Below are 12,323 nucleotides of genomic sequence, written 5' to 3'. Positions count from 1 at the left end.
GAGGGCAGGAAAGTCTCTTGAACTCAAACAGATCAAATTTGTTTTGAGGTGACATGGCATAGTGGCGAGGGGGAGGAAGAAAATGCCACATTTGCTCCTGCGTCTTGCCAAAGTGACTGTGAGATGAAAAAAGCCAGACATTTCAGATCTTCTCTTAGGCCCATGGGTGGGCCAAGCACAGGACTGAGCCTGCACTGGACGAGTTAGACCCAGTGTTCAGACACAGGACTGCAGAGAGCCGAAATGCTGGGGAAAATAGTCTTCAAATTTCTGGAAAGCAACCAGAGGCCAGAAAGAACCCTCCCAATTCCTACAACCAGAAGGAAGTGCTAAGTTTGGGCAGAGAAACCTGATGTGCAAGTCTAAGTTTTCTTGAATACGTGGGCACTTTACAAATGTAGCCAGGAGTGTTTGGGAAAAAACTGAGCTCCAAATAGCCACTGAAATCTCAAAGAAAGTGACAGCCTTCTCATTAGATGAGGAAAGGTTTGGAACTGAGACTACCTACACCTTAAAGAATAATGTGGGCTTCCCTGGTGGTGCAGTGGTTGAGAATCTGCCTGCCAATGCAGGGGACACGGGTTCGAGCCCTGGTCTGGGAAGATCCCACATGCCGCGGAGCAGCTGGGCCCGTGAGCCATAATTACTGAGCCAGCGCGTCTGGAGCCTGTGCTCTGCAGTAAGAGAGGCCGCGATAGTGAGAGGCCCGCACACAGTGATGAAGAGTGGCCCCCGCTTGCCACAATAGAGAAAGCCCTTGCACAGAAACGAAGACCCAACACAGCCAAAAATAAATTAATTAATTAATTAAAAAAAAATAATGTGATGATGCTAGCTAACAAGTGTGTTACATTTATGTTTGTACATAATTTTTTCACTTATACCCAGCCCTCATTTTGTAAAGGATTTGGAGCAACTTAGAAAAACACACTGCATCGGCATAAAGTTGAAAGATAAAGAAATGGGAGCAAAGCACAAATAAAATTAATAAACAAAACCAGAGGACTAGAAACCCAGGCAGGACAATGGGTCAAAGACAGAGATGAACGGGAGTCAAGGTATCTGTAGAATCCAAGGTCTTGGTCAGGGCCGTGGGCTAAAGCAGGTGAGAACTGGGAAGCCTCAAAGTAGTAAGTTTCCAAAGTATGTTCCACTGAATCTGCCTTCTTCTGGCTCATTATAGATGTGCTAGAAAATTTGCATAAATATGTGTGCCAAGGGTAGGGGACAAAAGATTTCTACCCCTCTGCCCTTGTCTGTTCTCTTTCCCCCAAAAAAGTGAACACAAATCTGGCTGGGACAAATTCCAAATTCCAGGACATGATGAGGCCAGTGGGCAGGGTTCGTGTGCCTACCAGCTGCTACACACACGTGGGACTGCCTGCCTCTCTCTCCCTCACGTTGGTGGGCAAAGAGGCTAGTAAGCTATGTCTCCGTTGGACACCACTGTTCCCAGCTTTTGGCCTCCGTTGGGCACAGTGTCCCCGACAAGGCCTGACACAGACTAGACCAGCTGACATAAATATGCCAGCTTCTTTGCTTATAAGCACAAGGCCTTTGGTGTTCCTCAGCTGATGGTGGTAAGACTAGGACTTACAGAGTATTCCTGTCAAATTTACAAGAAAATCTTACTTGGCAATATCCTGCATTAGCCCAGATAACAATAGGAACTTTAGCTTCTGTTTTCCACTGTCTTTTTTTCTCTGTGTTCACTAGAGAATCATTCTCTCTGGGATAAGATCAGGGATGCCTGGATCAAGCCCACTGATGACCATCAGTTGGTCCCTGGCTCCTAATGGAGGGGGAGAGTTGTCTCCTTTTTCTTCCATATGACCTGAGGGATGAGAAGATTCTGACCTGCCTCCTTGCTCTGTTCTCCCACCCAGATTTAGGTCAAGTAGGTGATAATCTCTGAAGGCAAGTCAGTGCTTTCTTTCCACCTGAAGAATTTCTTTCCACTTAGTTAAGTGCGCTGAGATCTGACACTTGGAATATAGGTGTGAATTGCAGGGTCCTGACCACAATCCAGTGCTATTAGTTATTTTGCTATTAACTCGCCGTAGTCTACCAAACTCCCATCTTTGAGCGCTAGTGGGCTGCTCACTACCAGGTCAGATAACCCATCCCAGATGGATCACGTTTCTGTGAAGATCTGTTGCCCACAATTCACTCTCTGTTACCAACTTTTTAATCAGTTGGGATTTGGAGGTACAAGTAACCAAAACTGACTCGGACTAACTCAGACAGAAAATCAATTTCTTAGAAGTATATTGGGTAGCTCACACAATTTATAAGAAGGCTGGAGGACTGAAATCAGAAAATAGGCAGACCAGGCAGAAAGGTCCGCAGCCCAGGTCATGGTATGTGGCCATCGATTTGACAAATGTGTCTTTTTCCATTCTGATTAAAAAGGAGGATCAGAAACCGTTTTCATTCTCGCTTGGCAGATAAGATTATTCATTTACAGTTTTGTCTTGTGTCTGGATCACCTGGACCTCTCAAAGAACATCACACGGGTCGGTTATGTTGGTGACATCCTGGTGATCAGACATTATTATGAGCAAAAGAAGCCATACCTCAAAAAGTGCGTGCCGTGTGTTTTCATTTATGTAAAACTTTAATACAGGCAAAACAAATCTGTAGTCATAGAAAAGTGATAGTCACAGATATCATAGACGTCATAGATCAGTGATTGCCTGATGCTGGGCTGGGGAGGAGGCTATCTGCAAAGGGCACAAGGGAACCTTCTGGGGTGATGGAAATGGTCTATATCTTAATTGTGGTTGTAATTATCGGGTTAGCCGAAAACTTCGTTTGGGTTTTTCCTTAAGATGTTTTGAAAAAACCTGAACGAACACTTTGGACAACCCAATACATTTGTTAAAACTCATCAACATGCACACTTAAGTTGAATGCATTTTATACTTCAATAAAATTGAGCTCTTGCCCATGTAGGTTAGCCTCAGTTTCAAGGATTCTTGGACCCTAGAACTGCGTTTCTCATCTTTTTTTCTGAGGGATAGGACACCTTATAGGTGTCCTGGTGGGGGAACCCATGGATCGAATACATTTGAGAATCATTGATTTAAATAAAGTTAAACAGATTTCTACATTAAAGGGTTTCTCACAGACCCTACATGCCAACGCACATAAGAAATCTTTAATCGGATATATAGAGGGGGCATTTCCTGCTTCTCCGCAGTGGCTGCCCTAGAGTCTTCTCCTGGCCCTGGCTCTGCCCTAGATCCAGTTTCCACACACTTCCAGCTCCCAGCTGCCAGCCTGGCTCCGACACACTTTCCTGCCTGGAGTTCTGCTGCCTGCCACTGCATGATTTCAGCTTATATTCAGGTTTCCTTTGATTTCAATTTTCTGTGGTAATAATTTTATCCTGACAAAGTACAGGCATTTCCGAGTCACCGCACCTCCCCTTTGTTTTTTGGTTTGTTTTTTTAAGTTTGATGATTTCTAGTAAATTTATTCAGTCGTGTAACAATCACCATCACCACAATTCAGTTTAGGTTCATTTTCATCACCCCAAAAAGTACAGAAGGAGGACGAGTCCTGGGGAAATAAAAGTGGGTAAGGAGGCAAATAGATGGTGGATTCCCAGTTCCCGGGGACCCTGGGGCTGGACCCTATGCCTCCTCCCCTTTGTATCCACCTCCCCAGGATGGGCCCGATAGGCAGCAACCCCCGCCCCCGACCCCCAAATGCCCTGGGAAACTCACGAGTTTCCGGAGGTGGAGGGAGGCTGCAGGCACCGCGTGCGGCCTTGCCTTTAGCTCTGCGCCGTCTGCCCAGTTACTTTCACTTTCCTTTCCTCAGAAGCCTGGCCCTCACCGTGTGTGGCAAAGCACAGACTTCCTGTTTCGCCCACTGGTATCTCCCTGCCCTTCTCGCAGTCTCCCAGGAGCCATCCCCAGGCAGCCCCTGGACCCGGAAGGGGGCAGGAACAGATAGCAATCTCAGCATCCAGGTGGGTTTTCTTCTCGGCTGCTTTATTCACTTTTGGTGATTGGCTTTCACAGTTAATGTCCTGGCAGCAGCTGCAGGGTGAAACTCAACAGTTTAAACTGTGAGGCTCTTTCTTTGTTACATAATGTTTTCCAAAGAGGTAGAGAGGGGATATGGGATTTAATAGGAGACTGTTAAAAAGAAGACGGATGAAGAGGGGGAGCAAACACACAGTTCAGTTATTTTTTCCCTGAATTCTAGCCTGGGATTGTGGATGGAACTTGAGATTTGCTCTGTACCTTCCTTGTCCATGCAGAGTGATCCTGCACTCTGCCCCAAAAGGGCAACTCATTCATTGTTCATTGTACAAGTGACTAGAGGTAGTTGGGAAGCCAGTGGGAAAGAGAAAATAAGGAGAGTACGTTTAATTTCCTCTAGAGTGTATTAACTTTTTAATATCTTTTCTTTAAGCACATTCATGATAATTTTCTTGAAATAAATTCCCAGAAGTGGAATTTAGGACTCAAGGGAATACATATTTTAGAGTTTTTGGTACTGATTACTAAGTTAACCTCCAGAAAGTTTGGACCTATTTACATCTTCACCAGGACTGTCTATGATTATTGCTATTATTTTTCTCTTGACCAATTTGATAGGCAAACGTTATTAAATTATTTTTGTTTGCACTGTTCCGACTACTAGTGAGTTACCATGCTTTTTACATATTCATTGTGCATTTGACTCAATTGCCTGTTTATGTCTTTTGCTTTGTTTTTCGTACTGAACGTTTGACTTTGCCTATTCATTTTTCAGACCCCTTTACATAATACAAACCTGAATGCTCATATATAAGACATGGTAAAATGCACTGGTGAGAAATGGGACTTTGGTCAGATGAGCTCTGCCCGGCCACCAAATACCTCGGGCTAGTTACCTAACCTCTCTGTGCTTCATGTTCATCCTTGGCAATCATAACAGATGAAGAATGAGGGTTATGGAGGATGTTCTATTCTGAATGCTGTAGTATAATTAGTCATCCAGGGCCCCTTCCTCTTCTTAGCATGTGATCATTCTGGTGTTTTCTGGCTCTGTGCTGATCTTTGCAATATCCTTCCCCTATGCAGACGGTGAACGGTGGATTCCTTTCCCATCTGTTCTCTATCTTCTAGGATTTCATCACAACTATAGACCCCCTATGGCATCTTCTCTTGTTTTCTAGTACTGTTGTGGATGATTGTTTTTTACAATGTATATTTTTTTCTGTTAAACTTAAGTATTTGGGAATGAGGAGAAAGAGACAGGGGTACTCAATCTGCCACTGGGATTAAATCCCTAGAAATAGTCATTAATTAACAGTTCAACTTTTTCTTCGACACAAAGTGAAGTTGGAAAAATGGGATCCATGTTTGTTTTGTTTTTAAAAAAATCTCTAGATGATCGAATTTTTTGTTAGTGACTCCTTTTTCTTAACAATTTGTCAAGAATATCATAGGTACATTTTCTTCCTATTATAACTTATCGATATTTTCTCATGGCCTACAAATGGTCAAATATTGTAATGTCGCATGGGCATGGGAAAAGACATGTCTGTTCTGAGATGTGAAATTGATACATAAAATAAGTCAGTCAAGTCACCTTTGCTAATCATGCCTTTCACATCCTTCATGTTCTTATTTATGTCAGGCCTGTTTGTGTGTCAGAGATGGTAGGTGGTTTAATAAAGTTTCTAAATATTATCAGATTTCCATCTTCCTACTCGTCTTTGAGCATTCCCTTTTGTGTGAGCATTGTTAGTGTATACTTAAACTGAGTCCCGGCAATCTTGGTTAACTCAGTTCAATGTAGCCACAGACCATAGTACTTAAGACTACACACCTGGAACCAGAAAACTGGAATTCGTCCCTCTCTACCACTTCCAAGTTTTGCAACTTAGGGAGAGTTATTAAACCTCTCTATGTCTCAGCGTCCTTGACAATATAAATAGGTGCAATCCAAACTGAAAGGGTTTTGTGAAGATTGGATAAGTTACTGCATGTGAAACTCTTAGTACACAGTCTGGCGTGCAGGAAGCACACGGTAAATAGTAGCTCTATTTAGTACCAGCAGCCCCTTTGGGATTTCAGTGTCACATTGTTGGTCACTTTCAGCTTCTGTTGTTGCTGAGTATTGTCACTGCTTCCTATACCCATGAGTCTTTTTGGCAGATGTGGCTTTTCAGATTGCTAAGGGATGCCTTTGGGACCAGAATGCCTGTCTCGAGATGCCTGTACAACACGGAGAGCAGCTCCCCTAACTCCTCAAAGTCTTTGCTTCTCTATTTTTCTTGTGCATCTTCCGTAGGAGATTCACCATGACCAGGGCCTTGAAAGAGGCTCTTCTACAGCACTTTATACATCAGAAGCTGGAGATTGCTTATGCCATAAACAAGCCATTTCCCTTCTTCGAAGGCCTCCGAGACAACTTCTTCATCACCGAGAGCCTGTACCAGGTAAGTCACATTGACCGCTTTGCCATGGCAACCCAGCCCCCACCAAGAATGCCGGATCATTGAGGTCTCAAACCACAACACCCCAGGGCTTCTAGAATTTGGAAGTTCCAGACAAAAATGGTCATTACCAGGGAAAGAAGGTGTCCAGGGTAGGAGACCTCACACCAGATGGCTTAAAACAAGGAAATGTGTTCTCTCACAGTTCTGGAGGCTAGAAGTCCAAACTCAAGGTGTTGGCTGGGTTGATTCCTTCTCGAGACTCTGAGGGACAGTCCATTCCCTGACTTTCTCCTGTCTTCTGGTGGTGCCAGCAATCCGTGGTAAAGCTGGTTCACAGAAACATCACTTAACTCGCTGTTTCCATCTCTACACTGCCTTCTCCTCTCTGTGTCTTCTCCCTCTCTCTTCTCTTACAAGGACACTCGTCACTGTGATTTAGGGCCCACCGTAATCCAGGATGGTCTCATCTCAAGATCCTTAACTTAATTACATCTGCAAAGACCCTTTTTCCAAATAAGGTTACTTTCACATGTTTCAAGCGGACATATCTTTGGATATGAGGAGGCACCATTCAACCCACTAAGGGTACCATCCCAACGCTTAAGAGCTTGTGACCCACAGTCCATTCTGATGTGAAGCAAGACAGGCAGTGGGAGATATGGCTATGTGGACAAAAATGGCACTCTTTTCATATAATTTTGGTTGTTTAAAGCATTTCCTGAGCCCCAAGCCCAGAAAAATGCTAGGACTGGTAGAACAATCTTCCCCCAGTCTTGGCCTGGTTGGATCCAACCGTTTTTCAGATCATAACTCAGATGTCACTCCTCAGAGAGGGTCCTTGACCCACTCATCTAATTAAGACCCCCTCGTTATTCTTCCCCATAGCAATCCATGCTTTCCCTTCATAACACTGCTATCAATAGGAATTGAGTATTTTTTAAATTTGTGTTTATTATTTAACGCCCATCTTCTCCACCTGACAGTGCCCCTCCCCCAACACGGGTAGCACCATGTTGGTCTTATCTGTTGCTAGGTACCCTCGGATAAGCTCACAGAGCCTAGTCATTTCTCAGTAAGTATTTTGTAGTTGATTCTCTCCTGCCATGTTTCTCCTTTTGGCCAACCTCTCATCAGGAGGACTTCTCTGATTTCCCATGTAGGCCATTTCAAGTCCAAGAGAGAAGGAAAGAGAGAGCAGAGGCTAACAAGCAATCCACAGAGTTGCCACTTGTGACCAACTCTTAGGTCCATTGCTGAAGAGTCCTGCCCAAAGCCTTGGAGAATTACACAGTAGCAGCCTTTGACTCCACTTTCCTTCCTTAACATTTCTCTCTTCCCTCAAATATACCTCAAATAAGGTTCACAAGAGCCTTATTTTCAAGAATGCTGAATTCCTGTGACTAACCATCCCAATATATATGAAGCTCCAAAAGTAAACGTGTGGAACTGTGATTTCTCTATGTTAGAGAATTTGACTATTGACATTTTGCACAAAATTCCTTCTTAAGAGAGCAAAATCACTTTCTTAGAGCTTAGAAAACCACAAGTGTGTAATAAATCTCCATTCCATTTTATAATCATTTATAATAATCCTTTACTCCACTTTTTAAGGAATCTCTGGAAGCCTGTAGAAATCTGGTCCCTTTATCCAGGGTCGTGTACAACATCCTCACTCAACTGGAGAATACGTTTAGTCTGTCATTTCTGGAGTTGTTGTTCAGCCGAATAAACCTGAGTGAATACCCCAACTTGATGACGACTCTCAAGAGCTTCAAAAGGGGTATGAGGCTTCTTGAATAACTTTGGGGCTATAGAAACATGATAGAAGTTGCTACGCTAAAAGTTTGGGCTGGTTTTCTGCCTTGTGGAATATGCACTTGAACTGCCCACTTTCTCTTTGGGAAGAGATGGACCATTCTCTCTCACGAGTGTGGCAGGAAAAGCAGCCCCTGGCCCTGGTTCTTTAAGATGAATTTCTAGAGGACACAAATATTTCTGTCTTACCTGTTCTATGAGTTGGGGGGAAATTGTACAATTTAGCATACTGGACAGTCTCTAGGGAAGGGAATGCATAAAGTGACAGAGACCAAGTCTGGCAGAGGGACAAGGAGAGCTAGAGAGGAAGAGAAATGGATAGGGATGGATAATAATAAGTATCTTTTTATTTGAAGTATGGTTGATATACAATGTTGTGTTAGTCTCAGATGTACAGCAAAGTGACTCAGATATATATATATATATATATTTATATTCTTTTTCAGATTCTTTTCCATTATAGATTATTATAAGATATTGAATATAGTTCCCTGTGCTACACAGTAGGTCCTTGTTGTTGTTTGTTTTGGTTTGGTTTGGTTTGGGGTTTTTTTGTTTGTTTGTTTGTTTGTTTTTTGAGTGCTTACTATGTGCCAGGCATTAGCCCAAGCACTTTATATGATTATCTTATGTCATCTTTAAAACAATCCTATGAAGTCATTATTATCCCCATACGACACATAAGGAAATTAAGGCTCAGAATAACTTTCCCAAAGTTCCTTGTCTGTTAAGTGCAGAGCCAAGAGTCCTACTTGGGTCTCCTAATTCCAGGTTCCAAGATTATGATCACTATTTTAAATGAGGACAGCTGGAGGGCAGATTGTAAAGCTAGAGGAGGGAAGAAAGGTAGCTAAAGAGGAAGGAAGGGGAATTGTGGACATAGAGATAGAAAGAGAGGGTATGAGAAAGAAGTAGAGAATGAAGTTCCTTGAGAAAGAGAAAGGGCTGCATAAGTAAAGGAGTATAAAAAGAGCAATGACGTTGCTGGGAAGAAAGTAGCAAGAGTAAGAGGAACAGGCAGTAAAATCACTTAGTTTAGTCAAAGTACGTGGTTCATTTATCTGAGAACAACAAGGGAAGGACCGGTAGATCACACTGAATTGTGACATTCTTATTAGTGGAGTCACCACTGTTGACAGCTCTTCATCTGGTCTTTGACATTTTCCCATTAAGAGGCTCCTCCTCAAAGGGAGAAATGATTCCTTGAGCTAAAGGAGCAGCAAAAGAGAAGAGTCCTCCCCGAGGCAGGCGCAGCTGCACGTGGGCCTGAGCTCTTGGCAGGATCAGGGCAGTGCTGGGAGAAATATGTGCTCAAAGGCCAGGCTAAGTAAATCTAAGAGTCAGAGGGACCCACACACTGATAGGTACCTCCAACCCACCCCACACCCCCGGCCTGGCTGAGCTCAAGCATCCTTCTGGATCCAACTCTGTGATTTTGTTCTGGGACCCTCTCTAAAATCTGGCCTTACTTTCCTTTTTTTGTTCACGGGTTGAGACAACTTTACTTCTGAAATAAATAGAGTAGAATCATAAGAGAAACCCGACCCTGGCCTTGCAGGGGAACGGCATGCAGAAAGCCCAGGGCCTGGGGTATTGGGGATGGGAGAGAAGTTTGGTGTGGCCAGATCACAGGGTGCAAGGCAAGAAGGCATGGAAACGGAGTCTGCAGAAATGAGCAGAAACCAGAATATAGAGGTCCTAATACACTGTGCGAAGGAATTTGTATTGTCTCCTATTTGCTCCAGGGAGATGTGAGATATTTATTTCTTAAAACAAGGATGACATTTAACATTATAGCATTGTACGTAACTGTCTAAAATCTGAAGCCAACACTAAAGAAAATAAATCCCTGGGTACGAAGTCAATCTCAGCTTCATGTGTGAAACCACTTTGGTATGAGATCAGAGGTGAGAAGCAGTTGTTATAGCACTAAATGTTCAAATCAAAGAAAGAAAATCTAAAGGGGCCACAAATGGACGAAGGTGATGATGATTCAGTTCTACGCACCTGTGAGAGAGTGAAAGACTCCACGCCCTTGTCCTATTGAACGTCAAGTATAAAGAAATCCCCTTCTCCAGATAATTCCGAGGTACTAATGTGTGATCCTTCGCCAATCCCAGTTGTCATTTCCAACGGAGGGTGGAGCAGAATCACAACGATTCCTCTCGAAGCCGCAGCCAACCCAGCAGGAAGGAGCTCCCCCTGGGCACTGCTGCCGCTGCCCACCTGCCAACACCCCCCACTGGGCCTCCCGCCCTGCTCACCCAGTGTCAGCAAGCCCGGAGCACCTGCCCAGCCCAGCGCTGAGATCCTGCACGAGCAGCCCAGCCCTGCTGGCCTCACCGTGGCTCTCCCCGGAATCATCCAGGAAGGAAGGCTCACTCCAGGTGAGAAACAGACGCTGTCCAACACCTGTGCAGCCCCAGCCTCGGGTGCCTGTGGCCCTAGAACCTCAGGGTCCTGTCTTTTTGATCTACTCCTTCCCGTGCACGCACCACCATACACAGCTCTTTCCAAGAAGGGTGGTGGGCACTGCCAGGGGCCTGGGTAAGCCCCAGAGCCCAGAACACCTGCTTCTCACCCCTAGAAGAGCCCAACCCTTTGCCCTTTGGCCCTTGGTACTCTGCCCGCCCCTGACATTTTTTCCACTCTCCTCCCTGACACCCTGTCCCTGTAACCTGTGATTTTTCTTCTTGTCTTCAATGACCAATGACAACTTGACATCCCAAATAAGTGATGAAAATTCACAAGAGACGCCCAAGCTACCCTGTCCCTGTTCAGGCAGTGTTGCTTGGGGCCGATTTGCCCAGCTCAAGGTGGCTGTGAAGGGAGGACACACACCTACAAGCCAAGAGGGCTGTGGCAGGAGCCCCAGGAAAAAGAACTGGGAGTGACAAGGAAAAAAACGAGAGGGGGGCCGACGCACCAACACGGCTCAGGACCTCTTGTCAGGGATGCCACCACAGCCACTTTGATGCTGTCACGTCCAAGAGCCCTGTCAAACCAACACTCAAAACACACTGTTCTGAACTGAAAAGTAACTTGTGCAACACACCCACCCTCAGTGCTTACTGACTGCTCACCCTCTGATTACAGGGACCTTTCAGTTTCAACCATATTCATTTTTATATGGTTTGGAGGTTATTGAAATTATTAGAAAAGATGATAAAATGTTTAAAGGTTGCTGGACCTGATTAGCTTCTAAAATTGTGTCATTTATCTCCCCCAACCATCAGGATAAAGGACTTTGATTACATTAAATGTAACTGTGGAATATTATTGGCTGCTGTCAAAAATGGTATCATGGGTTCTGAGCTCTCCAATACCGAGAATAAAGGGCCCTGTTTGGTCCAGATGTTTTCTCCACCCATCTAAAAAATACCATCCAAATAAGGTTAGCATAACCCCAAAGCCAATAACAATGGAAGAGTCCATCTTCTAGATTTTCAAAGGAAAAAAAAAAGTGTCTGCGTTATTAAATTAGTAAGTGACTGATTGAAAGGAAACGATTGGGGAATTCCCTGGCAGTCCAGTGGTTAAGACTTGGCGCTTTCACTGCAATGGGCCCAAGTTCGATCCCTTTTTGGGGAACTAAGATTCCGCAAGCCACACAACACAGCCAAAAAAGAAAAAAAGAAAAAAAAAGAAAGAAAGAAAGGAAATAATTGTTCCCTGTCCCCCTCCCCCACCCTCGAGGGGCCTTGGTGTTTGGTTGGCCCATCATTTTTACCTGCTGGAATAGATTGTTCTTGTTCCTCCCACTTCTGGTTCCTGCTCTTGGGTCCTCGGATCTGAAATTCCTTTTCTCCCTCTGCTCAGTGTCCAGTGACAACCTGATTCCCCAAATAAAAGATAAAGAAGACACTCAAGAGATGTCCTGTGCTGCATCAGGCCCCGTACCAGGTAATCTTGATTTGGACAACTTAGGCTCACCTTAGCTTTCGCATCTCCCACGAGGAGAAGCCATTTGGATCATCCAGGCACGGGCTTCTCCTCTCCGCTCTCCATCACCATCTTGGCCCAGATCCTGCTGCTCAGCCCGTCCTCGGGAGCTTGGAAAGGG

General features: G+C 44.5%; 2 protein-coding genes across 18 annotated transcripts in view; one reads left to right on the top strand and one right to left on the bottom strand.

The window, feature by feature from the left end:
* SP140 (SP140 nuclear body protein) overlaps positions 1 to 3,882 on the bottom strand; it is a 76,547-nt gene extending 72,665 nt beyond the window's left edge. For 2 of the 9 annotated variants that reach the window (XM_059928885.1, XM_059928889.1), the window contains exon 1: positions 3,732 to 3,880. The gene's annotated coding sequence lies outside the window, so the exon portion shown is untranslated. Of the gene's footprint in view, positions 1 to 3,731 lie in introns of all 9 variants that reach the window. The other 7 variants (XM_059928884.1, XM_059928886.1, XM_059928892.1 and 4 more) reach the window with 6 other exon arrangements.
* Positions 3,883 to 3,900: 18 nt separating this feature from the next.
* The window catches only part of SP110 (SP110 nuclear body protein), a 47,603-nt gene continuing 39,180 nt past the window's right edge, over positions 3,901 to 12,323 (top strand). For all 9 annotated transcript variants that reach the window (XR_009504320.1, XR_009504319.1, XR_009504321.1 and 6 more), the window contains exons 1-5: positions 3,901 to 3,979; positions 6,298 to 6,445; positions 8,057 to 8,225; positions 10,381 to 10,647; positions 12,080 to 12,163. Coding sequence is in view for 6 of the 9 variants with exons in the window: in XM_059928898.1 (XP_059784881.1) it covers positions 6,308 to 6,445; positions 8,057 to 8,225; positions 10,381 to 10,647; positions 12,080 to 12,163 (658 nt within the window). In the remaining 3 variants the exon portion in view is untranslated. The remainder of the gene's footprint in view (positions 3,980 to 6,297; positions 6,446 to 8,056; positions 8,226 to 10,380; positions 10,648 to 12,079; positions 12,164 to 12,323) is intronic.

This window comes from Balaenoptera ricei, chromosome 7, assembly GCF_028023285.1.
Source record: "Balaenoptera ricei isolate mBalRic1 chromosome 7, mBalRic1.hap2, whole genome shotgun sequence".
Classification (NCBI taxonomy): domain Eukaryota; kingdom Metazoa; phylum Chordata; class Mammalia; order Artiodactyla; family Balaenopteridae; genus Balaenoptera; species Balaenoptera ricei.
Note: the sequence above shows the minus strand (reverse complement) of the source record. Positions and strands in the feature narration are given on the sequence as shown.